At 41.0% G+C, this 24,951-nt stretch overlaps 2 protein-coding genes across 2 annotated transcripts in view; one reads left to right on the top strand and one right to left on the bottom strand.

The window, feature by feature from the left end:
• The window catches only part of LOC119423771 (putative uncharacterized protein MYH16), a 29,757-nt gene extending 20,913 nt beyond the window's left edge, over positions 1 to 8,844 (top strand). Inside the window, exon 15 of the mRNA XM_037691182.1 lies at positions 8,775 to 8,844. Coding sequence (XP_037547110.1) covers positions 8,775 to 8,828 — 54 coding nt within the window. The 3' untranslated portion in view covers positions 8,829 to 8,844. The remainder of the gene's footprint in view (positions 1 to 8,774) is intronic.
• Positions 1,414 to 24,951, bottom strand: part of gas7b (growth arrest-specific 7b) — a 142,354-nt gene continuing 118,816 nt past the window's right edge. Inside the window, exons 9-14 of the mRNA XM_037691183.1 lie at positions 23,824 to 23,902; positions 21,684 to 21,812; positions 17,408 to 17,531; positions 9,897 to 9,976; positions 9,718 to 9,816; positions 1,414 to 1,756 (exon numbers count right to left, since the gene is read on the bottom strand). Of these exons, the coding sequence (XP_037547111.1) occupies positions 1,643 to 1,756; positions 9,718 to 9,816; positions 9,897 to 9,976; positions 17,408 to 17,531; positions 21,684 to 21,812; positions 23,824 to 23,902 (625 nt within the window). The 3' untranslated portion in view covers positions 1,414 to 1,642. The remainder of the gene's footprint in view (positions 1,757 to 9,717; positions 9,817 to 9,896; positions 9,977 to 17,407; positions 17,532 to 21,683; positions 21,813 to 23,823; positions 23,903 to 24,951) is intronic.

Genomic DNA, 24,951 nt, shown 5'->3' with positions numbered 1-24,951 from the left:
AGGTAGAAACAGATGCTACGGGTAACAACAGATGCTACAAGTAGCAACAGATGTTGCAACAGATGCTACGAAGCTATAGGTAATAACAGATGCTGCAGGTAGCAACAGATGCTAAGGGTAACAACGGATGTAACAGGTGGCAACAGATGCTACAGGTAGCAACAGACACTACAAGAAGCAACAGAAGCTATAGGTTAACATCAGATGCTGCAGGTAGCAACAGATGCTAAGGGTAACAACAGATGCAACAGGTGGCAACAGATGCTACAGGTAGCAACAGACACTACAAGAAGCAACAGATGCTACAGGAAGCAACAGAAGCTATATCCTGATGCATGCTCAATAATCCAGGTAGCAAAATCTAAAAAAGTTAAATCTGGTCCTCTGGACATTCAAAAAAACAAAACAAAGCAAAACAACAAAAAAATGTAGAAACGTTTCGTCTCTCATCCGAGAGACTTCCTCAGTCTGAGGTGCTGTATTCAGCTCAGTCTCTTAAATAGCACCTTCTCAGAGTGGATCAACCAGTTTTGCTGCTGACAACCAAAACCAACTGATCACATGCTCAAGAAGGACCATCAGCCTAACAATGGATCATTAGCACCTTGATGGCTGTTTACTATTCACAGAGGGCTGAGTGATACTAGCAATCACAGCATTGTAAGAGGGGGACAATTGAACACGTAGGCCTCCACCCCTGTTTAACGATGGACGGTTTCTTTTCACAAAGATGGCCTCCTTTACTCCTCTCTCAAACCATCGTTCCTCTCTATCCAGGATGTGCACATCTTCATCCCTGAAGGGATGTCTCTTTCGTCTCTCATCCGAGGGATGAGAGACGAAACGTTTCTACATTTTTTTGTTGTTTTGCTTTGTTTTGGTTTTTTGAATGTCCAGAGGACCAGATTTAACTTTTTTAAACAAAAGCTATAGGTAACAACAGATGCAACAGGTGGCAACAGATGCTACAGGTAACAACAAACGCTACAGGAAGCAACAGATGCTACAGGAAGCAGCAGTTTCTAAAAGTAACAGAGCTTGCAAAGATATCTGCAACCAATGCTAAAGATAGCAATAGTAGTTAGTCAGCAACATATATCAAAGATGGCAACAGTTGCTAAAGGCACAAGGCTTTGCAACCAGTTCCCACTTCAGCACAGATATTAGTATTACATCTTTGATCTTTCGTAATTTGATCTTATATGAGCTACAGCCATGAAACGATATTCTTAGGTCTAACTGCATTATCGATAGTTTTTGTTAAATGATGGCAGTTATTATCGTTTCACTTCTGAGTGACATAGAGCAGTTTAATATGTACACATTTACACTGTTGATGCTGCTTCATCAGTCACCTCACCTGAGATTCTTTTAGTAAATATTTCACACAGTTGTTGTTTTTTTGTTTGTTTTTCAGAACTAGGAATCAGTTCGTTAAAACAAAGCTTAAACTCCTCCCAAAAACTGACATCATCTCAGCAGGGATGAGAGCAACCAGCTGTTCCTCCGTTTGTTGCGAGTCATGTATGGATCAGTGTTTAGGGTTGTTACTGATCCGAATCACAGACATACACTAACAGCCACGTCCTCAGACCTGGAGCTTCTGGGTCACAGTTTCTTTGCTCATCAGACACCTCTGAGGTCAGATCTCTATGTCCACCGGCCTGATTTCACCCGTCTTGTTCTCCCGCACCCACAGTTCTCTGTCTTTGGCCGAGTCCACACTCTGCAGGAGCTGGTCCACCGGCTCCACGGTCTGAACACAAACAAACAAACAAACATAAATAAATTAATTAAAAATGTTAGAACAGGAAGCCTTTTGCATGTACCATATTTGTGCAGTTGATCCCTCCTGTTTGACTCAGAGGGTTTAGGAAGTGACTCCCTCTGCTGGTGTCAGACTGGAAGTACCACTTTAAATACAGGAAGCGAAGTTGTCAGAGTCAGAGTCGGAGTTTCTTTATTGTCATTCGCACCTCATGTGGTACATGTGGTGGAGCGAAATTATGTACACGGGGTCCCAGTTACATCCAACAATAAAATGTATAAGAAAAACAGTAATAACATCTAAGATATGAACTAAGAAAAACATCAACTAAATATACACTAAGCACTCATAACATAAAACATTGAACATCAGCACAAACATGAACATGAGTCTGTGAGCAGATGTGCACGCATGAACACATCAACATTGAAACAGATCAGCAGCAACATGATGTGGTTTTTCACAGTGATTATTCTCGTTAGAGATTCATGAGTCTAACAGCCTCAGGGTAGAAGCTGTTCCTCAGTCTAGTGGTTCTACACTTAATGCTCCTCAACCTCCTTCCTGAGGGGAGTGGGGCAAAAAGTGTGTGTGCTGGGTGAGTGGGGTCCTTCATGATGCAGGTGGCCCTCTTCCTGCAACTGGAGGTGTAGATGTCTGTGATGGTGGGGAGGCTGATTCCAACAGATTTCTGTGCAGCCTTCACCACTCTCTGCAAAGCTTTTCTTTCTGCAGCTGTGCAGCCTCCATGCCACACGTTGATGCTGGAGCACAGGATGCTCTCCACTGCACACCTGTAGAAGGAGGTGAGGACTGAGCTTCCCAGACCAGCTCGCCTCAGCCGTCTGAGGAAGTAGAGTCTCTGATGAGCTTTCTTGATCAGGCTGGTGGTGTTGTTGCTCCAGCTGAGGTTGTCATTCATGTGTACACCCAAGTACTTGTAGCTGGAGACCACTTCCACCGCAGATCCTCTTATGTTCAGGGGGGTATAGATGTTTTTGTTCCTTCTGAAGTCCACAATCATCTCCTTTGTCTTCTTCACATTGATGTGAAGGTTATTCTCTTTGCACCAGCTCTCCAGGTGTTCCACCTCTTGCCTGTAGCTGGACTCATCATTGTTTGTGATGCATCCCACCACCGCTGTATCATCTGCAAACTTTACAATGTGACAGCCTGGATGGGTAGCTGCACAATCATATGTGAGCAGAGTAAACAGGAGGGGGCTCAACACACATCCCTGAGGAGAGCCAGTGATGAGGGTTATGGTGGAGGAGGAGAAGTTGTGGATCCTCACTAACTGTGGTCTGTTTGTTAAAAAGTCTAGTACCCAGTTGCAAATGGAGGGGCTTAGTCCTAGTGTGGATAGTTTGTCCATCAGGGTTTGGGGGATCATGGTGTTGAAGGCGGATGTGAAGTCCACAAAGAGCATACGGACGTAAGAGTTTTTCTGCTCCAGGTGGTTGAGCGCAGTGTGGACCACAGAGGAGATTGCATCCTCTGTTGATCGGTTCTCACGGTATGCATACTGATGAGGGTCCTCGTTGATGTTGATGGTTGTTTTGATGTGAGTCATGACCAGTTTTTCAAAGCATTTAGCGACTATCGGGGTGAGGGCCACTGGCCGATAGTCATTCAGACCAGTCACTGTAGAGCTTTTTGGGACTGGGATGATGGTGGCAGTCTTCAGGCAGGTGGGAACTGTCTCCAGGGTAAGTGAGGTGTTAAAGATGTCTGCCAGCACCTCAGAGCTGATCAGCACATTCCTTCAACACTTTTCCGGGGATGTTGTCTGGGCCAGTTGCTTTGTGCGGATTAATCCTCCTGAAGGTACTCCTTACTTCTGCTGAGGTCACGCTGAGATGCTCTTCATCCGGTGGCGAGGTGAGTCTGGTGCTGGGTGGTCTGTTCGGGTCTTCAAAGCGTGCATAGAACTTGTTGAGGGCATTAGGCAGAGATGGGTCTTTGGGGCATTGTTCGCTCCTTCCTTTATAATCTGTTATGCACTTAATGCCCCTCCACATGCTCCGAGGGTCTTGTGAGATGAATTGACCCTCGATCCTCTTTGCATATGTGGCCTTGGCCCTCTTAATACCAGCAACCAGCTCTTTTCTTGTCCTACTCAGCTCCTCTGAGTTTCCAGACCTGAAGGCAGTGTTCCTGGCTTCCAGCAGGGTACGCACCTCTGCATTCAGCCAAGGTTTTCTGTTTGGGTAGCTTTTAACATTTCTGATAGTGGAGACTGTGTCAGTACATGTACTAATGTAACCCAGTACTGAGGATGTGTATTGGTCAAGATCAAGCGAACCTCCATTTTCAGCAGCTTCTCTGAGGGATGAATGACTGTGTGATGCCCATTCAACACTCAAACTAATGATTTTCTGGTGTGTGTGTGTGTGTGTGTGTGTGTGTGCGGTTCTTGCAGACTAACTTTTATTCACAAATATTTTCCTGTAGAAATATTTTGAGATCTCCTCAGTTCCTCCAAACTCCTTTTGTATCTTTGTTTTAGGTTTGTCTTATTTTTAGTCAACTTTATTTATAAAGCACATTTAAAACAGCAATGTTACCAATGTGTTTTACAGTAATTTTTTATAAAAAAATTTAAACATTAAAATTTAATAAATAAAAAATAATATATACAGTATATATCTCAGCAAAGCTTTTGCTATTTTAGCTAAGCGTTTGCTAGCTGGTTGCTATTTTTTAGCTACTGGTAGTTTTCTGCTCTTTTTTAGCTTTACCAGTTTAGTCTTCAGCAACATTCAGGGAATTATTCTCCAGTTTTAACTGCTTCACTTCAGGTTCTGTAGTTTAAAGTTACAGTTTTAACCCTAAATGTGAAATATTCTTATTTTATTGTAAAAAAAAAAAAAAAGGAAGTTTGTTTAAGGAGCTGTCACTCTATAGCATTTGTATTTATTAATATTGTGACAAAGCATTGGTGACAGGACCATTTACTAATATTGTTGTAAGGTAAAGTTTTTGCCCTCATTGCAATTTAATAATAATTATCTGTGTAAAAAGATGAAGAGAGCCATAAGATGGATAAATAAACATACAGTAGGTTTTAACTTTCAGATGAAAACAAAAGTAAAAAAAAAAGACAACAAGTTCATCTGTAAACACTTTGAATAAGACAATTTTAGAGCAACTCTTTCAATCCTGGCCACTCTAAAGGCCATCGTATCTTCTGAGTATTTCATCCTGAAGTCAACCTTCTCTTCACGTCTGTTATTTTTTAATAAATGAGTTTAAACTGACCTGAATCTTTGCCTCCCCTTCACGCCTTCTATACTCCTTCACACATGACCACAAATAAACTAAGACTTTCATGTTGCATTTTCTTTTTCAGAGTCAACATAACTCCTATTAGAATATTAGCTCATATTAGCGTATTAGCATTAGCTAACTATTTAGTAATCATCTTAATGGGGTAAAATGGCTTCTTACTGTTTAACTGCAGCAGGATTTATGATGAAAATATAATTAATATTCACCGTTTTTATTTATTCCCTGCCATGGTTTCTTGTCCTGTGATGGCTGGATATGGGCACCAGTGACCTCCGTGACCCAAAAAATAAGAAGCAGATAAAGATAATGGACGGATGGTTTCTTGTGTCTTCCTAATGCCAGCTGAAAGTGTTGTACTTCCTGTCTCACCACTGGGGGGCAATGATTTCTTATCACCTCGGTACCTGAGCTGCAGACAGTTTCTTTTTGCCTCCTTGCAGTCATCATATGGATTATGTGTAACACTGTTAGATTTATTTTATTTTGTAGGAAAAAAAGTTTTCAATCTGAAACAAGCATGATGCAGTCAGTCCCTGACTCGAACAGTAAAATCAGACTAACTTTTCATGTCTTTTTAAGTCTAAAACATTTGAGAGAAACTGACTGGACACAGGTGAAGAACTTGCAGTTTGTATAAAAATGCTGAGGGTGTTGACGCCCCCAGATTTACCCCAGCTTCAGCTTAACTACAGTACATGCAGCCAGTTCCCTCAGCGTCCCATCTTAAAGTTTGCTGATGACTCTGTCACCCTGTCCCTTCTGAGCAGTGATGACCCAGACCTGTGGTCAGGGACTTCACTGGATGGTGTGAGTCTTCCTTTTTAAAGTTAAATGTTTATAAGACAAAGGAGATGGTCATTGATTTTAGAAAAGACTCTTCAGTTGCTGCTCCTGTGGTCATTAACGGTGAAGCTGCTGAGGTGGTGCATTAATATAAATATCTGGGAGCTGTTCTTGATGACAAACTGACTTTTGACCCCCATGTGAACTCACTTTGTAAGTTGGCCCACCAGAGAATGTATTTTTATTGGAAGCTCTGTGGTTTTAATGTTGATTCTACTTTTACAAGAATGTTTTATTCATGTTTTATTGAGTCTCTTAACTTTCACCTTCGTCTTGTTTTGGATTTTTATCATGTAAAAACAGGAACAAACTCTCGGGGATTGTCAGGATGTGCAGCAAAACTGCTGGTATAGCCCTACAGAACCTCACTGACCTACACAAGGTGAGGTCAGGGAACAAGACCAGGATGATTCTGGCAGATCCTGATCACCCACCCCGTGGTGAGTTCAGGTTGTTTCCATCCAGGTATCTGCTGCTCAGATGTAGGATGAACAGACTGAAAAACTCATTCATCCCTGTAGCGATCAGGCTTCTCACTGAATAATGATGACTTCTGTTATTTTAATGTCTCAATGTCTTGTCTAGTGTGAATGTTTTGTATGACTACTGACTGTGAAACAAATTGTCCCTTGGAGATAACAAAGATTCTTGGACTTGAACTACAACAGAATATTCATGAACACACGGATGTTTTACGGTTCAAACTATTATTATTATTTAATTAACCAGACAAATCCCATTGAGATCTCAGATCTCTTTTGCAAAGGAGGCCTGAACCTGAAAGCACCCTGTTTTTGGTCTGTGGAGAAAACCCACGGAGCACGGAGAGAACATGCAAACTCTACCCAGAAAGGCCCAACCCAGGGATTGAACCCAGAACTTCCCAAAACAAAACAAAACTAAAGTAGATTTAAAAACAATCTCAGCAGAAGTCACAAACGAAGACTCCTTCAGAACTTTTCTGACGACTTCTATACATCTTGGGGGAGTTTAATTTAGTGAGTTTCCGCACCTACAGTGCAAACAGATGCTTGCAGCAACTTCTGCAAATAATTTACTAATTTTAAAAAGTCTAAGCAAGAAGTGTGGGCGAATCAAAACAAAACAATAAAGTGGTTTGCACAATGTTCACATTCTTCATATTCTTCTTTTTCTGGTCCTGTACAACGTACAATTTAAACGGACTAATTGATTTTAAATAAAATTTCTACGATCAACATTTCACATTATTGAAGTTAAATGCAGAAGTATTCACTTTTTTTATTTCAACCAGAGCAAGACTCGTGTTAGTTACATAAGATCCACCTGTTGGTGCTCCGTGTATCAAATTACCTACACATGTCAAATAACATACATCTGCTGTGATCATCAAACTCAACACCAGTTCAACACCTCTAAGGTCTACTCGCAAGCAAGAGACAGCATGAAGACCAAGAAACTCTCCACACAGGTCAGAGACTAAGTTGTGGAGAAGAACATCTGCCAACAGATGTTCATCCATCAAAACTCACAGAGCAGGCAAAGAGGGCATCAATCAGTGAAGCAAGCTGAGAGAATCCTGATGGAGCTGCAGCTGCTCTGCAGAGACGTGAGGATCTGTCCATTTATGAGCTGCAGAGCTGGATTCGTGAAAAAGTGACAACAAAAGACGTGTTGTGGTCAGAGGAGACCAAACTCAAACCTTTAGGCTGTCAAACACTCTGTCTGAGGCAAACCGAACACCTGTCGTCATGCCGAGAACATCCCCACAACAAAGCACAGTGGTGGCAGCATCATGCTCAGGGGTTGGGGCTGAGTGATCAGATTTTAAAGGCAAGACGAGTGGTGCAAAATAAAGAAACATTTCCTCCATGAAAACTTGTTTGAGTCTTTCAGAGATGTGAAAATGGGACGGAGGTCCAGCAGGACCGCTGCAGCAACACTCCACTGGTTTCATCAGTTAAATATGAAACATTCATGATCCGTGGGGGAACAAGCCACCACCTGATTTAGCTGCTCAAAAATACTATTTTCCCCACAAAAAACTAGTCGAGTCTTTTATCTGAAATTCAAAAAATATAATATTAAAAAATATATATTATTTTATTTGAACTCTTCAAAGGTCTTGTGTTTTAGCACATCCAAAATTATTTTAATTATTTGAATTTATTTTATTCCAGTCCAGGGTTTTGTGACGACCCTCCGGACCAACGATGGATGATGGATGAACATCTGTTGATGAACATCTGTTGGCAGATGTTTTTCACCACAACTAGAGTTCAGAATCCATAAACAAAACCGAGGTCTTGTTTTTGGTCAAACTTACCAGTACTCGTCTTTGAACACAGAGGTTTTTATTCTAAACATTTTAATTTAAAAACAAAAAACACTATTTTCTTTATATATTTTTTAACTCTGCCCACAATAGAATCTCTAGTTTTAAATAGTTCTTTGCCTGTACTGACCCAGAAATACTAAAGAGCTGCAGGTGCATGGTCCATCAGCTAATGACGTCTTGCCTCGGGACAAACGTCCGGCAGTCAGCCGTGGAGCGTTTCATTCTGCAGCCTGCATGCATGCGAAACAAAGTTTTAGTACCAAATGTTTACATGAGCACACTACAAGTGAGTTTTTGCTTTTTACACCCAAACTAAAAGGACTTTGTCGGCCGAGATGAGAGGCGGGACTTCGCAGCAATTCTGGTCGAGGCAGATGTTAAGTTTTCCGCTGTGAGTTGATCCTGGCAGATTTTTTCAGTGTCTCTCAAAAATAAAAGCAGAGCAGCATCTAGTGTGCTAATATGAAAAATTGAATGTTTAGTAACAATAAATAAATAAATGTAGGAATGCATTATTTTGTATGATTTTTTCTATTTTTAAATGTTTATCTTTAGGCTGCTCCCTTCTTCAAGGGTCACCACAGTGAACTAACTTTCACGAAGACTTGACGATCGTTTTTACACCGAATGCCCTTCCTGACACAACCACAGACCACCGAGCTACCACAGCCCTCTGTGTGGAGCAGAGAGCTGCTATCTAGGACACCCGGAGGAGCAGATGGTGGGGGTTAAGGGCCTTGCTCAAGGGCACAGAGTGGGACAAATGAAGGTGGAGGCAGGTGTGGGTGTTTCACCTTTCCCACCCACATTTTGATGTTGTCGGTCTGGGAAGTTGAACCAGCAGCCTTCCAATCACAGCCCACCTTCTCTAACCTCTGCACCACTCCCCCCCAACTTATGATAAGATAAATATGGGATTAAAATTTGTTTTTACAGTGTATTGTAATGTGGCTGATGTTTCCCCTCAGGGACACGAGTGTGTAGTAAAGTTACTGTGAGGTCATGAGAGCCTTTGAAACCGTTCTGACAAAGTAACACATACAGAAGGATTTTTTAGACTTTGTCAAAAAAAAGATGTTTACTGACTGTACCAAAATAAAAAAAAAGATAAAATAAAAAACAAGGACAAAAATGAACATGTGGCTGATTTTTTCCTCAAACAACGATACAAGAGTTAAAAATTGTTGGACACACGTGGAACCATCCAATGTGGACTAAACGTCCAGAGGCTGGAAGGACCAAACATGTGGAGACATACCTAAGAGACTTGCTGCTGAAAGAATACTCGTCTCCAAAGAATTCAGTTTTAGTTTTGTTTTTCTTAGAATCAAAAAAACAAGTTACTGTCCCCATTTAACATCAATATTCTGAAGAACTAGTTGAAGTTGGTAAAACACGGTAATTCCTCATCTAAGCACAGGAAGGATGTTAAAACGTGCCGTCCAATGCCGTTTCTCTTTGTCTCACTGAGACAGAGCAGACTTCATGTTGTACTCACACTTTGGTTGAACATGTCCGTCTCGTGTCGAAGAGTTGTGTACTGACAAAGGTGCTGCCTGATCATCTCGATTCGCTCCATCTCCAACCTCTCCAGCTCCTGAAGGTGACAGCGGAAAAATGAACAACATCCCAGAGAAACCTGAGGATCAATCTGACTCATCCAGAACGTCTTCTCACCAGGCTGGTGGTGACCATCTCCTCGAACCACTTGGACTGGGACTGGTTATACAGGTCGACGCAGCGCATCAGGTCGTCTCCTGTAGAAAACCACAGAAAAAAACAACAACTGATCAAGTGTGTGGATGTATAACAAGGTAAATCCAGCAGATGGTGAACATTCAGGTCAGGTCATCTGGACGGATCCATCCAGATGATATGACTTAACCTTGTTAGATTGTTCTAACTGGATAATTGAGCATGCATCAGGACTTTCATCTGAATGAATAACAAGACTTTGATGTCAGTTGGACAGATGAGACCAAAGTAGAATGCTTACCCATAATGCACAGCATCATGTTAGGAGAAAACTAGACAGCTAAAAAAATCTCAGACTAACAGTAAAGCACGGTGGTGTAGGGCTGATGATTTGGGCTTGCTCTGCAACCACAAGACTACTTTCAAGTCATGGCCGTTCACTTAAGTTTCACTTTCAGCACAGATGAGGCAGGGAGCAATACTGTGTAGTATTTTGATGAATGTATGTTAAGTTTATTTTAAACGATCTATAAAACAAATCAACAATAATAAATTCTCTTCAATCCTCCAACCTGTTTGTCATTAGTAAAGTGCTATGTGTTTGTCAGCATTGCATGTTCCCATACAATGGTGAAATTGGTTCTCTGCATTTAACCCATAGCACCTGGAATACAGCCAGGTGGGGCAGTGGGCAGCTTTGTGAGCACCCGGGGAGCAATGAGGGATTGGGTGTATTTCTCAGGGACACCACGACATGTGGGAATGACTGGGGATCGAGCCTGGGACTTTTGGGTCCTGAGTCGGCTGCCCTGCTTCTACCCCATCTCAGCCCCTAAGTGCCTCTCAAGTTAGCAAACTAACATTAGTGTTCAGTTGCACCGCCTTCACAACATTAGCCCTGCTGTCAGTAGTTACACCAACCAGTCCTGTCAGACTGAGATTCCAGTTTGTGAGGACATCCAGTGTTAGTAACATTATCTTTGTCATCCTCAATGAAATGCATTGTTTGTCTGAAATCTGTACTACAAAGAAAAACATAACTCTGCTGTGGTCAGTACTAATTAGGCCTTCATCAAACGTGACTATTTAAACAATGAACAGGGAAGGGCGTTTCTTTGTTTAATTTATATTTTTGTAACACACTTGATAACTTTATGGGGAACAGTGAAGGAAAGAAAATGTGAACACACATTGGGAAGACTGTTTTTATGACCAGTGCATCATTTGTAAACCTACTGTGGGACTGCGTATAGTGTGGATCTGATTTGATTAGCTATATAGTTGCCAACAGCTGAGCTATATAAACAAGACCCGCTCTACTTGCTGTTTTCTTAGATTCTTGGGGTTGGACAAAGCTCAAAAAAATTTCAGCAATTATATAGGTTATCGATGGTAGCTTCCCCCTCCCAATATCAGTATTGGCGATAGCCAAAATTTCCGTATAGGCTGGGCTCTAGTACTTTTAAAATTGTATCCATAGCATACGTCACTTGTCACTTTATACAGTGTACCACTTGTCTACATTTTCCAAGGGACAGTGGTACAAAATGAAAGCCAATCACAATCATCACCTCTGGTGTAAAACAGGAAGTCCTGACTCGCTCTACATGACTTCTGGTTGGGTTAGATTTATGGCATCAGCTGACTCATGACCCATGAGGAGTGACCGTTGATTAAAATTTTGACACAAGGAGCAAATCAGAGGCACAGCTAGATGTGTGTGTGCAGAATCTGATCGGCGGCACACAGAGGAGTTACTGTAAGTAAACAGTAAATATGTTGGTAATTTTATTCTCGGCCATACAAGATGTGAACGACTAACATGATGCTCAAAACGTAGTTTACTATTTTTGGCTTAGGACACTATAATTATAGCATCATATTGATATATACCAACAAAGTCCATGCTCAATAATCCAGGTATACAATCCAACAATTTTCCATCAGGTCATCTGGACAGTTTCTTTTTTTGTGCTGAAACGTTTCACTTTCCATCCAGAAGGCTTCAACAGTCAAGGAAACACACAACACAAAACTGATTCTTCCCCCAACAGCTTAATCCAAAGTGGACCAAACCAAGCCTTCTGACGACTGAAAATTGTTGGATTGTATACCTGGATTATTGAGCATGGACTTTGTTGGTTTTGAACCAGTTTGACATGACTGTCGACAAGGAAGAGGGCTGGCACAGGAGGAGGGGGCGTGCCAAAGACACCATCTTAGCACCAACATAACTGGTTTGTTCCACTTTGGAGTAAGATGTTTGGGGGAAGAATCAGTTTTGTGTTGTGTAAACTTGACTGATGAAGCCTTCCGGATGGAAGGTGAAACGTTTCAGAAAAAAAAAAAAAAAACTGTCCAGATGACCTGACTGAAAATTGTTGGATATTGATATATAGTGTGCAAAACCTCCCATTCCAGAGTGGCACACATACATACATACATTCACACACACATATTCTATACAAGAACACCCCACTTGATGGCATGCATCCTGTTTACAGATGTATGTACAAATACTGTCTTTCACAGTAGTTAGATATTTTTCAATTGCTGGTACTACATACAGTATGTATGTATGGCAGCGGGTTGTAGGTAGTGGAAAAGTACTGGCCCACTTCAAACTTTGGTGGGGTTAGAGATAATGTGAACCTGTGGATCTCCAGTAAGCTTTAAGTTAGACGTGCAGCCTTTCACTGTGTAAAGAGAAGGAAGTGAAGCCTGGTTGTATGTCTCTATCTTCAGATGAAAAGAACGAGCAGTATCAATGTCCCTCGTCACTGTGAGATTTGAATAGTGAACGTTTGTAGTTTTATGGAAGAGTGTTTTTCTGGACCGTAGTTGAACAGAGAATACAAGTAAACCATTATGTTTTTGGTGCAGAATATTCAAGTGGGCAGAAGTTATAATGTGGAGAAGAACAGAGGTAGGCTATTTTTTATTTTTTGTTCATCTGAGACAGCATAGTGTGAAGGATCCTGGCGAGTAGATGGAGTAAATTTATTCACGACTGTGCCATGGGGTGGCCAATGGTGGCCATAGATTAATCTTCAGGCACCCCAACGTCCCCCACCCCACAATCATTTGAGGAAACTATATTTTTAAGCAATATAAACACTAGAAAGCATATCCTGATTCATGTTCAATAATGCAGGTAGAAATATCCAACAGAGTTAAGTCAGATCCTCTGGATGGTTTCTTTGTGTTGAAACGTTTCATCTTTCATCCAAAGGACTTCACCAGTACAAGGAGCTGCAACAAACTCAGTCTTATAAATTGCATCTTCTCATAGTGGGTCAACCAGTTTGATGGTGCTCAGGTGGTTTCTTGAGTCCGCCCTCTCCCACGCCGACTTGCTTGAGGCAATCATGGCCAAAGTGATTTCTGGATGTTTTTAGCCACTTTGATGTTTGATGTGGCTCCTCAGACTGAAGGTGTCTTTTGAAAGAAAGATTAAACATATTTATATTTGGATAGGAACCTTTCTGATGCCTAGATGTGACCACACACAAAAATGGAAGTCGGTACCTGACTTATTTGTTATCATGCCCACAACATGCATGGATGGACAGACAGACGGATGGATGGACGGAGAATATTTCCAATTCCCCCTTTCATCTGCAACTGAGACAAAAACCCATTTGAGCTGCTGTTACTGTAGATCAGCCTCTAACGTGCTTCAATGCTTCTCGGCCAGTAAAAGCTGAGTTTCCTATCAAAGTGATTTGTGTAATTGACGAGTTCATGGAGTGATAATGAGACGGTGAGACCTGTCTCATGTTTTAGCTGTTTTGGCATCATTCTCTCCTCGGGCACTCTCTGGCAGCCAAACTCCATCAGCACTGTCAACGACTCATGATGTTGTTTTCCTTCTTCCATAAACAGCAGGGAGGAGGGCTGTCATGTGACCGCATGCGGTTGAGCTAGTTCAACTTTTTAACATCTGTTTACTCAGAGTTCCTTTCCTGGAGTCGTACACCAGTTATTAGGTGAAAGAAACGGACCGGGCTGCTGCTTCACTGAGTCTCACTGCCCACAGAGACGAGTTCGTTCGGGTTTTTAATAGTTTTAATTTACTCCAACATCAGTTTAGGTTGTCTCAGACAGTTTTGAGGGAAAGTTTTGTGCATTGTCCTGTAATAAGCATGTTTTTTGATGTTCTGTTTGACGGTACAGCTGTTAATAATTAGCTGATTAAACAACCATCAAATAAAAATAAATAAATTAGGACATCTAGCAATTACAACCTGAGACGTTCATTTAAACGTGTTTTGCCTTTAGTGAAGCGTGATAATGAAACACTAAATAAAGTACATTCATGATTCCTTCTGGCTTTTTTACTGAAGCCAATATATGATTTTTTATTTTTTTAATAAATAAATAGCCTTCTTCCAATCAGTAGTTATTCAGAGGTTAACTATGAGAACATGTTAGTTCATTTAGGGAAGGGCAACATTATTGTGACATATGATATTAAAATATGTAGAATTCTAACCCTGTGTTTGGTCATTTTTCCCTTTTACCCAAATGTATATTTAAATAATAACCATGGTCATTTGTGAAGAAGGAATGTGAGAAATAACAAGTGGGAGGAATTATATGAGTAAACAATGCAATGAAATGCTCTGGACGAGAAGAACTGTCTCAACTCGCCCAAAAACAAAACAAAAACAAGAAATACCAAAGCATGCAACAAACGTACAAAACAAAGCACCAAAAGTGAAAAAAGATACAACATCTACAGCAGCATGGTCCTATTAACAGAGTGGTTCTGTTAGCAGTGAGGTTCTCTTAGCAACATGGTCCTGTTAGCAACATGATCCTGTTAGCAACGTGGTCCTGTTAGCAGCATGGTCCTGTTAGCAACATGATCCTGTTAGCAACATGATCCTGTTAGCAACATGGTCCTGTTAGCAACATGGTCCTGTTAGCAGCATGGTCCTGTTAGCAACATGATCCTGTTAGCAATGTGATCCTGTTAGCAAGATGGTCCTGTTAGCAACATGGTCCTGTTAGCAACATTATCCTGTTAGCAACATGGTCCTGTTAGCAACATTATCCTGTTAGCAAAATGGTCCTGTTAGCAACATGGTCCTGTTAGCAACATTATCCTGTTAGCAACTTGGTCCTGTTAGCAACATGGTCCTGTTAGCAACATGATCATGTTAGCAACATGATCATGTTAGCAACATGGTCTTGTTAGCAACACTGTCCTGTTAGCAACATTATCCTGTTAGCAACATGGTCCTGTTAGCAACATTATCCTGTTAGCAGCATGGTCCTGCTAGCAGCATGGTCCTGTTAGCAACATGATCCTGTTAGCAACATGATCATGTTAGCAACATGGTCCTGTTAGCAGCATGGTCCTGTTAGCAACATTATCCTGTTAGCAACATGATCATGTTAGCAACATGGTCCTGTTAGCAACATGGTCCTGTTAGCAGCATGGTCCTGCTAGCAGCATGGTCCTGTTAGCAACATGGTCCTGTTAGCAACATGATCCTGTTAGCAACATGATCATGTTAGCAACATGGTCCTGTTAGCAACACTGTCCTGTTAGCAACATTATCCTGTTAGCAACATGGTCCTGTTAGCAACACAATCCTGTTAGCAACATGATCCTGTTAGCAACACGGTCTTGTTAGCAACATGATCCTTTTAGCAACATGGTCCTGTTAGCAGCATGGTCCTGTTAGCAACATGATCCTGTTAGCAACATGGTCCTGTTAGCAACACAATCCTGTTAGTAACATGGTCCTGTTAGCAACATGGTCCTGTTAGCAGCATGGTCCTGTTAGCAACATGATCCTGTTAGCAACATGGTCCTGTTAGCAACACAATCCTATTAGTAACATGGTCCTGTTAGCAACACGGTCCTGTTAGCTGTGTGGTTCAGTTAGCAGAATGATATTGTTAGCAGAATGGTACTATTAGCAGTGTGGTACTGTTAGCAGCACAATCCCGTTAGCAGCATGATGATAATAATAACCCCGGCAACGAACGATGACTGCCATCCAGAACCGGGTCCAGCAGACAGAACATTTTCCCCATGGAACCAAACTGTTCCGTACAGTTTGGTCCGTGCAGGCAGATGGAGGATCATGGAGATGGCTGCAATGACAGGCCGGAGCCTGAGCTCGAGGCGGGAAGGGGGTCAGGAACTGAACCACAATGGCAGGATGGCAAGGCAGCAACACACAAAACTCCATAAGTGTGTCATGGTCATACCCGTAGTGTGGGTGTACAGTGTAGGCGCAAAAAAGTCAAAACAAAAACAACAGGAACAAAAAAAGAGCGAGTTGAAGTTTAGCTCCCGTCAGTGCTGCCATACTGTGGTGCACGTGATGTGAATATTGTGACAAGTGAGATCTGAACATATTCCTTTAAAGTAATAAAGAAAAAATAAAATACTAAACTGTAGGGAAGAGGGGAACACAAAGAGGAAAGGAAAAGAACGAAAACTATCCATCCATCCACGTATCCATGGTCAGACGTTGGTGAAGATCCTCAGTCGTACAGTTCATGGTAAATCGCTTCGCAAAAAGGTTAAAAAACAAAAACAATTGGACTTATATTCTTAAGATGAAGACATTTTGCTTCCCCTCCGGGAGGATTTATCAATCTTAAAATATCTGAAGTGTGTGGAGCTCCAAACTTTATAGAACTGCATGAGAGGCCTGGTAACTCTAACCCACCAATGGCACTGCTCCCTATGGGGCTCCATAAGGAGCAGTTGGTCCTCACAATGTAGTATAAGTTGGAAAAATGGGCCTTACAATGTAACAAATAAAAAGACACACACCCACACTTTCTTGTAAACATTCTTTCTGGAGACTTTGATTTAACTTGCATTCATTTTCTATAGCCCGACCCTGACCCTTACCCTAAACCTAACCCCCAACGAGACTTCTCCTTATGGTCCCCATAAGAAGCAGTTGGTTCCCACAATGCATGATTTTTTGTAAAATTGGTTCCTACAAAGTAACCCGAAACAAAAACGCACACACACAAGAAGCTGGCAGACTTATGGTGAAGAAAGTATTTCTGTTTCTCACCGTTCTTCTTCCCTCTACTGCCTGCTTCGCTTCAGAATTAATAAACTTTAAAATAAAATCCCAGTCTGGCTCAAAGCACTGATAAAACAAACAAAGACAAGATAAACAAAAAAAAAAAAACTTGGTTCACAGACTCTCTCAAGTGAGCAGTCCAAAGACTGGAGGAGGAATCTGATTTAATGTCCACCCATGGAGCTCCATGCCCACATGTGCTCTAGAGGGAACCAACATCTACAGAAGATGAAGGTTTATCATGCTCAGTTTGGCTCTTTAGTCAAATCAGAATAAATCAGACTTAAATAATCAAAGTTGACCAAGTCCAGTCCAAAGAGTTCCTTCAGTGGAGCAGAAACAGAATCAGATCTTTCAGCCACAGACTCCTGAGTGCGAACAGTTCAAACACTGACACTGTGACCCCGGACCGACCCCGGTTCTGACCTGCCTGTGTGGACTTCCTGCGAGCCTTCTTGATCTCTTCTTCGTTCTTGTTGCTGAGCTTCGTCTCCAGCTGCTGGGTCTTTAACTCCAACTCTTTCTGCCTGTCACTGAGAGCTTTACGGGCCTGCAGGGGACGAGAAACTGAAGTCAGAAACGAACAAATAAAAGGTGGTAAATATTCTACTGCACAAAGCATCACACAGCAAAGCTTTGTTCTTCTAAACACATACTGCTGATTCCTCCTTGATCCATCAGTGACAAAACAAACTCTGTAAAAATGCATCACTAAGACCTCACTCACACCTGGCAACAACATCCATGTTGAGCAATCAGATTGCTTTCAGATAACTTTCTGGTTGAACGTCTTGGTCAGTCAGAATCAGGACTGTTCAGGATCGTTCAGCGAGTCTTACAGATAGAAAGTTCCTGGAGAAACTTTGATGGGGACTGCCATGTTGTGACCATTTTACATTTTGATTTGACAGTACTATAAGTTGGGGTTCACTCTCAGCTACTATCATACACAATTTCAGCCATTTGTTTACAACCTTTTACTGCTCTTTTCACACTGTTCTGGTTCAGTTTCTTTCAGCAGTATTCTGCAAATTAAAATATTTTTCAGCTACTTTAAGTTCATTTCAGCTGTTTTTTTTTTTTGCTCCTTTCAGATTCTTTCAGCTAACTACAACATTTTTTTTTTGCTTCTTCTAACTTCTTTCTGCTGATATCAGCTTGTTATGCTCATTTCAGCTTTTTCTGCTATTTCAGTTACTATTAGCTGTTTTACGCAAATTGTAGCCTTTTCAGCTAATTCCATGATATTTGCACTCATTTAAACTTTTTCATCCTAATTCAGCAAAAATGTACTCTCTCCACTTCTTTCTGGTAATTTAAGCTTCTTTCTGCCTTTTTAGCTACTTTATAGCAAATTTCTTCTTTTTACAAATGTGCCACTTCTCTGTGCTCATTTTTGCTTCTTTCAACCCAATTGAGCAAACATGTTCTTTCTGCTTTCTTCTGCTAATTTAAGCTTTTTCCAACTTTTCATCTAGCCTTTGAGCATTTTTTAAGCAAATTTCAGCTATTTTCAGATAAATTCAAGTTTTTCATGTTAATTTCTGCTACTTTCAGCCTAATTAATATCTTTATGCTAATTTCAGCTTGTTATGCTCCTTTCAGCTTTTATCTGCTAGTTTCACTTTTTTCTGCTATTTCCGCTACTATTTAGCTCTTTTTCAGCTAATTTTAACTTTTTCAGCTAATTCCACTATTTTTTTTTAAAGCTCATTTCAGTTCTTTCCGCTTCCTTCTGGTAGTTTACGCCTAGTTTCTGCCTTTTCAGCTACTTCGCAGCCCCCCCCCCCCCAATTACTGCTTTTTTAAAGCTATTTTTTGTGTTCATTTATGCTTAATTAAACCTAATACAGCAAATATGTGTTCCAGGGTATATGCAGGAATAATGAAGTTAATTTCAATACCTTTTCAAGACTTTTTCAAGACCTTCCAAAATAAATTCAAGACCTTATCGTCACTTTGTTTTATTAAGCAACAAATCTTTGATTTACAAAACTGCTGTTGTTTTCAATTAAATCCGTGAATCTCAAACCTACAACAGAACTGAGATACAGTGGATAGAAAAAAATTCAAAAGAAGAAACTGAACCACGACTAGGTTTAAGAAAATATAGCTTAGGTTACAACAAGACTCGTAGTTATTTTAAAGTAACTTGGTTGAACAATGGCGAATAAGAAATAAACACAGTAATCATTACATGTGCCTCAGTGCAGTTGCTTTGCATTCCAGCAACTCTTCAGTTTGCACCAGCTCACTGAGTTTTTCTTTACGTCTCCTTCTCAAGACATTGGACTTGGTGATCAGTTGGGCCATTAAAGAACCTGACTTTCCCTCTGCCTGCTCTGCCAACTGATCTGCATCTTTTTGCAGAGAATCGCACACCTCTTGTAGAAGTTTTCTCTTTTTTTTCAGCTCTTCTAACTCAGCTCCAGCTGCTTTCCTCTTAAGGCTCTGTGTGGAAGTTTCTTTCTTCTTTCGTTGCTGTTCCAGGTAAATCCTGTACTTTGACCTTGCAGAGGCAACAGAAGCCAGCAGCTCCTTGGTCAGAGGTACCTGCAGAACACCCCCACAGACACTGACCTTGTCGCAGATCAACCTCAGAGCCTCCATCAGCTGTTTCTTTTTAGTTGACTGGTTCAGAGACTCGTCAAACATCAACACAAATGGGCCAGCTTTGTTAATACTGTCAACGAGCTCCTGCTTAAAAAAATGTGCAAGCCCGAATCGCAAGATGTAACCCGTTTTGTCCTTGCCACAAGTGAATGTTCTGGCTATATCCGAATCTGGAAACATTGATTTAAAAACGTCCGATATGCCTTCGTTGGAATTTAGAGAATGGTGATTCACCGCAGTGTGGAGACACCAGATCACCTCTGCACGCAGTGTTGGTGTGCTGCCCATGGTCACCATGATGTCGGCAGACGGAGAGGCAGAAGACAGTGTCAAGGGAGCTTTGGTTGGTTCAGGTACACGGTTAGCTGGAAGCGCTGTCGCTGGTGGAGCACAGAAACTGCTGATAGACATCTGCGTTTTGCGGCTAGCTGCACTTTTGTGGCTAGCTCCAGTCATATGGGACTTCAAGGCGTTTATGCCCATCGAGGCTACGCTCATCTTTTTTTTACAAAATGTACAATAAGCCTCGCGGTTATTCTCGGCGACAGGCCTCAGCCATTCTTGAAAATCAGGCATCTCCAACCAGGAGTCCAAAAACTTGCATTTACCCATTGTTCTCACGGTCTCGCGGCAACTTACTCGAACACACAGACTCAAAGCAGCCACGCATGCGCACAAGATAGGCCTAGCCGTTAAGGCTGTTGTAACCTGACACTCTAAATTTGTGCGAAGCAGTTTCCGAATCCTCCGCGGTGAGGAAAACAATTAGTCATACATACTTTTTGCTGTCAAATTATTTAAAGCTAGAATAACAGCAAAAAAAATAATACCTCATCAAATCGCTTTCAAGACTTTTTAATACTTTTCAAGACCCTTAATTTTCCCAAATTTGATTTATCAACTTTTAATAACTTTCAAGACCCCGCAGACACTCTGCTTTGTTCTGCTAATTTAAACATTTTTCAGCTACTTTCAGCTGTTCTTTCAGCTGTTTTGTTCTCCTTTCCGATTCTTTCTGCTAACTATATTTTTTTGCTTCTTCTAACATTTTTCTGCTAATTTCAGCTTTGAGTTAGGCTCCTTTCAGCTGATTTCTGCTAGTTTCAGCTTTTTCTGCTATTTCAGCTACTATTGATCTGTTTCATGCTAATTTGAGCTTTTTCAGCTAATTCCATGATATTTGCACTCATTTAAACTTTTTCATCCTAATTCAGCAAAACTGTTCTCTCTCCACTTCTTTCTGGTAATTTAAGCTTCTTTCTGTCTTTTTAGCTACTTTCAGCTGTTTGTTGTAAATTTCTTCTTTTTTCAGATAATTTCCACTTCTTTGTGCTCATTTTTGTTTCTTTCAGCCTAATTGAGCACATATGTGTTCTTTCTGCTTTCTTCTGCTAATTTAGGCTTGTTCTTTCATTTCATCTATATTTCAGAATTTATTTTTAGCTAATTTCAGCTGTTTTTCAGCAAGTACTGCAATAAGCATTCACACTGCATTTTCACAGGAAATACATCTCTAATTTTTCTTCAGTTCAGACAGAGCTAGACCAAATGGACGCTGTTTACGTACTATGACCTGCAGAAGGAAGATGGCCTTGACTCCAAAGCATTTTGGAAAACCGTGGCAGAGGATGGCAAGTGTTTTGTGATTTGATTTTACTAATTTGCACATTCCTAATGAAGTTCCTTTATTTTCTGAAAGGTAATTAAGCTGATCAAGAGTTGTGTCCTAAATAATTCTACAACAAATTTGACTCCAATATTCTGAATCACCTTAATGCCAAAGTAATAATGACATTCACACCTGGCAACCCACTGCGTGATGTTTGGGCTGTGCAGTCACCTGCCAGGTGTGAATGCTCTTAATCCGAGGTTGCAATCAAGTCAAGATGGATATTAGCGCCAGGTCTGAACCAGGCCTGAGTGATGGTTCTGTCCTGAAAATCTGCTGAGTTTTGTTTTAAACACACATGAATCTATCAGAAGGACGGATCTGACGGACACTTCTCAGGACAAATTCTACTCAGAATAATTAAATAGACCCATAGCAGCTTCGGTGCGGTACTTTTTAGGGGATCAAGGTTTGTCTTGCCTTCTCCACAGTGGCATATCGACCTACAAGCTGCTTCCTGAGGTCGGCGATGTGGTGGTCGAACCTCTTCATGTCCTTCTTAAAGTTCTCCCTGAACACCAGCAGAGGTTTCTCCACTTCACTCTGGAGCTGCTCAGAAAACAGAAAGGTGGTGAAGAATTCACTGGAATATGATCTAAAATACAAATGTATAAGTTGATTATTGAAAGTAAAACACTTCTAAAATCAGCAGCTTAGATCTTATTTGGTGTTAGCATCAGACTGATGGTCCTGATCAGTGATGTGAGGTTTGACTCCCAGCTGGCAGGAATGAATGAGCTCTGCAGCTCCTTCCTGCAGTCCCTCTCAGACCCATCATTTCCACCCAGATCCTTCCTCTGTTCTCTGTCATCTGGCTGAATGCTGCACATCTGGAGCATTATATGGCCCACTATATCACCCTTCATCTGTCCAGGCAGTGTACTCGAATCTACGCTTTACATCTCAGCTTTTTTCTCTGAAATATGTGATAAGTGAGAACGTATGAGCTTAAAGTGGAACTAATTTAACTTTAAAGGCCACAAGAATGCATATCATGTCATGTTGAAGTTTTACATTAAGATGTTCTTATATCCAAAAACAACTTGTGGATTGTGAGTTACAGATTATGATTTAACAACGAGCTATGCAACTTTTGGTCAAACCTTTCATAGCATTATGTGTGATGTCCTGTGACAATGCAAGCCGTTGGATAATGTAGCAGCTATCCCTGTCACGATAAAGAATAAATCAATTAATCGCATGATAAATGAAAATTTTCGACTTCATTTTCATTTATCGGCTTTATCGCTTCTTCATGTCTCTTTCTACTGAAGACACTGGATGACAAAAGGCTCAAGTCCGGTGCTCTTAGCTGACCCCTCCCTTTCACTTTTTTTCTCTTTTCTTTAAAATCCGTTTTAACCATCCAAAATTGCGTTTTTGGATCATTAAAAGCAGCTAAGCTGAGAAGCTAAGCTATGAGCTAAGTTTTCTGACCTCGGAAAAAAAAAAAACGTCTTGTCGAAGCTCCAAAATTCATGGTTAAAACCCGTGTCTTTGTGTAAAAAGTTGTTTTTCTTTGCAAAAAGAAGCTGAGAACTTGTTTACTGATGTTTTATTAAACACTTTGTGTGAAAAATGCTATGCTAAAGAGCACAAACCACCAGGCGTCCGCCATTTTGAGAACCAAAAAAAAAGGAAGGAGAGACAGCCCATGTCTCGTCAAGTGGTCTCCCTCCCATTTTTCTTAAAAAGACACTGCTCTCTCCCTCACTATCCATCCTTTGGTTCAAACAGTCCTATACTGCCATCCGGTGGTCAAAAAAAGGTACTATATGTAAAATAAAATTGACCAACATTTCTTCTAAAATTTGACAATAATTACTAATTATTGTCAAATTTTAAACAATATTATCATTTATCACAATAATTTCTGAGACAAATAATCGCCCAGCAAAATTTGTTATCGAGACAGACCTAGTAGCAGCATTTAGAAGAAGTGTTAAAGTCTCACAGCTACTAGCAAAAATAAATTTTATCTCAATATCTTTAAAACTAGTTCAAAGTTAATTGCACAAGTCAGCATCAAATGTGGCGTATACCAAGGTGAGACACTGTCTCCACTCCTGTTCTGCAAAGGCCTGAACCCCCCTCAGCCAGACCATTGCAAAGAGTGGCCATGGATACTGTACCAGTCCCATCGTTGAACGATCATTAGTCACCTCCTCTACATGGATCATATCAAGCTGTATGCCAAAAAATGTGGGAGACATCGACTCACTGATCCACCTCACCAGGATATAAAGCTAGGACATTAGAATGCCATTCAGACTGGATAAATGCAGTCGATTCATTTGTTTAAAGATATCAGGAGTAGTGAAGTAAAGTTCAGAGAGCTCTCTCAGTTCTCCTGCATGATCTGAGTGAAACAAAATCATAAAGCCAACAAAATGTCAGCTATGATGCTGACGTCCCTGTTTAACTGGGATCAGGAGCCTTATGACTAATTAGTGATAAGCAAAAGTAAGATGGTTTACAAATGGGGGACAACACGTTTCTCACTTAAAGAAACTGGTCCAGATGACACGATTTAACCTTTTTTGTTGTTAAGATGGTTTACCTTTGAAGAAAACTTCAGATGAACTTCGGCTTCGTCTGCCAGGCTCTTTTTGAGCTGAGCCCAAGCTTCTCCCAAAGTCCTGCAGACAGCAATGAAAAGGTTCAAACAGAGCGCCGCACACAGATAAACCTGATCCAAACAGCCAGTAAATCATGAGGACTGAGGTCCAGCTCAACAGATGATGACACGTCTTCCCTCAGCTGAGACTTCAACACAGTCTTTCTAACGAGCCGGACATTTGACTCGGCTGAGATAAAAACTTACTGACCGGACGTCTCTGTTCTGTGTTTCGTCAACCTGAAGACAATAAAACAATGAGCCAGCAAAGGCTTCAGGGTCCAAGACTGATGGTCTTAAAGGGTGAGCGGATCACTTCAAAGCTTCGTTTCAAATGGGAGACACGTGTGGAATTCCCTCAATCTGACATCCAAAACATTCCTGACGCTGTGTGGGAAAAGCCTGGCTCCAGCCCAGCTTTGTCCACAGAAAGAGTCTAAAAATTCTGAAGGGTTAAAATCCTACATTGACTGCTCCCTGACTGAAGGAAAACCTTCTTACGGTTCATTTTGAGATGGTTTATTTGAAACTTTGTCTGAACTACAAAACCAGCAATTGTAGATCAGTGTAGGCATGAGAAAAAAGAAAGTCCACCCTCTTTAGCACAGCGCCAAGAAGGAAAGACAACAGCAATTACCTTAGAAAAGCAGCTGTGGCTGTTTATGAATCTAGGAAGGGTGAAAGGTCACTTACAAATAATTTAGAGTTCATCTTTTCACTTAAATAAAAATTATTTAGGACAGATGCAAACCTTCCCAGAAGCAGACATTCCAGTAATTCAACCCAGGGTCAGACAGTGCAATGCTCAAAAAAATTGGCAAAAACCCAGCCAGCTTCAGCACAGACTCTACAGGCCTCAGTTAGAGGTTAAAGTTAAAGGTTGTTACAGGATAATAAGAAAAAGACTGAGCAAGTATTGCTCATTTGTAGGGGTGCACCGATAAATCTGCCGGCCAATTTCCTTAATTTTGGGATGTCGTCCAATACTTAGATGAGAAACCGATTTTACTGATATTTTTAGTTTTAACAACAATTGTCTAAACTTCATTTATATTTCAGAGCACCACTTCA

Source organism: Nematolebias whitei, chromosome 17 (genome assembly GCF_014905685.2).
Source record: "Nematolebias whitei isolate Nwh7 chromosome 17, NemWhi1, whole genome shotgun sequence".
Lineage (NCBI taxonomy): Eukaryota > Metazoa > Chordata > Actinopteri > Cyprinodontiformes > Rivulidae > Nematolebias > Nematolebias whitei.
The sequence above is the reverse complement of the archived record's forward strand: the minus strand, read 5'-3'. Positions and strand labels throughout refer to the sequence as shown.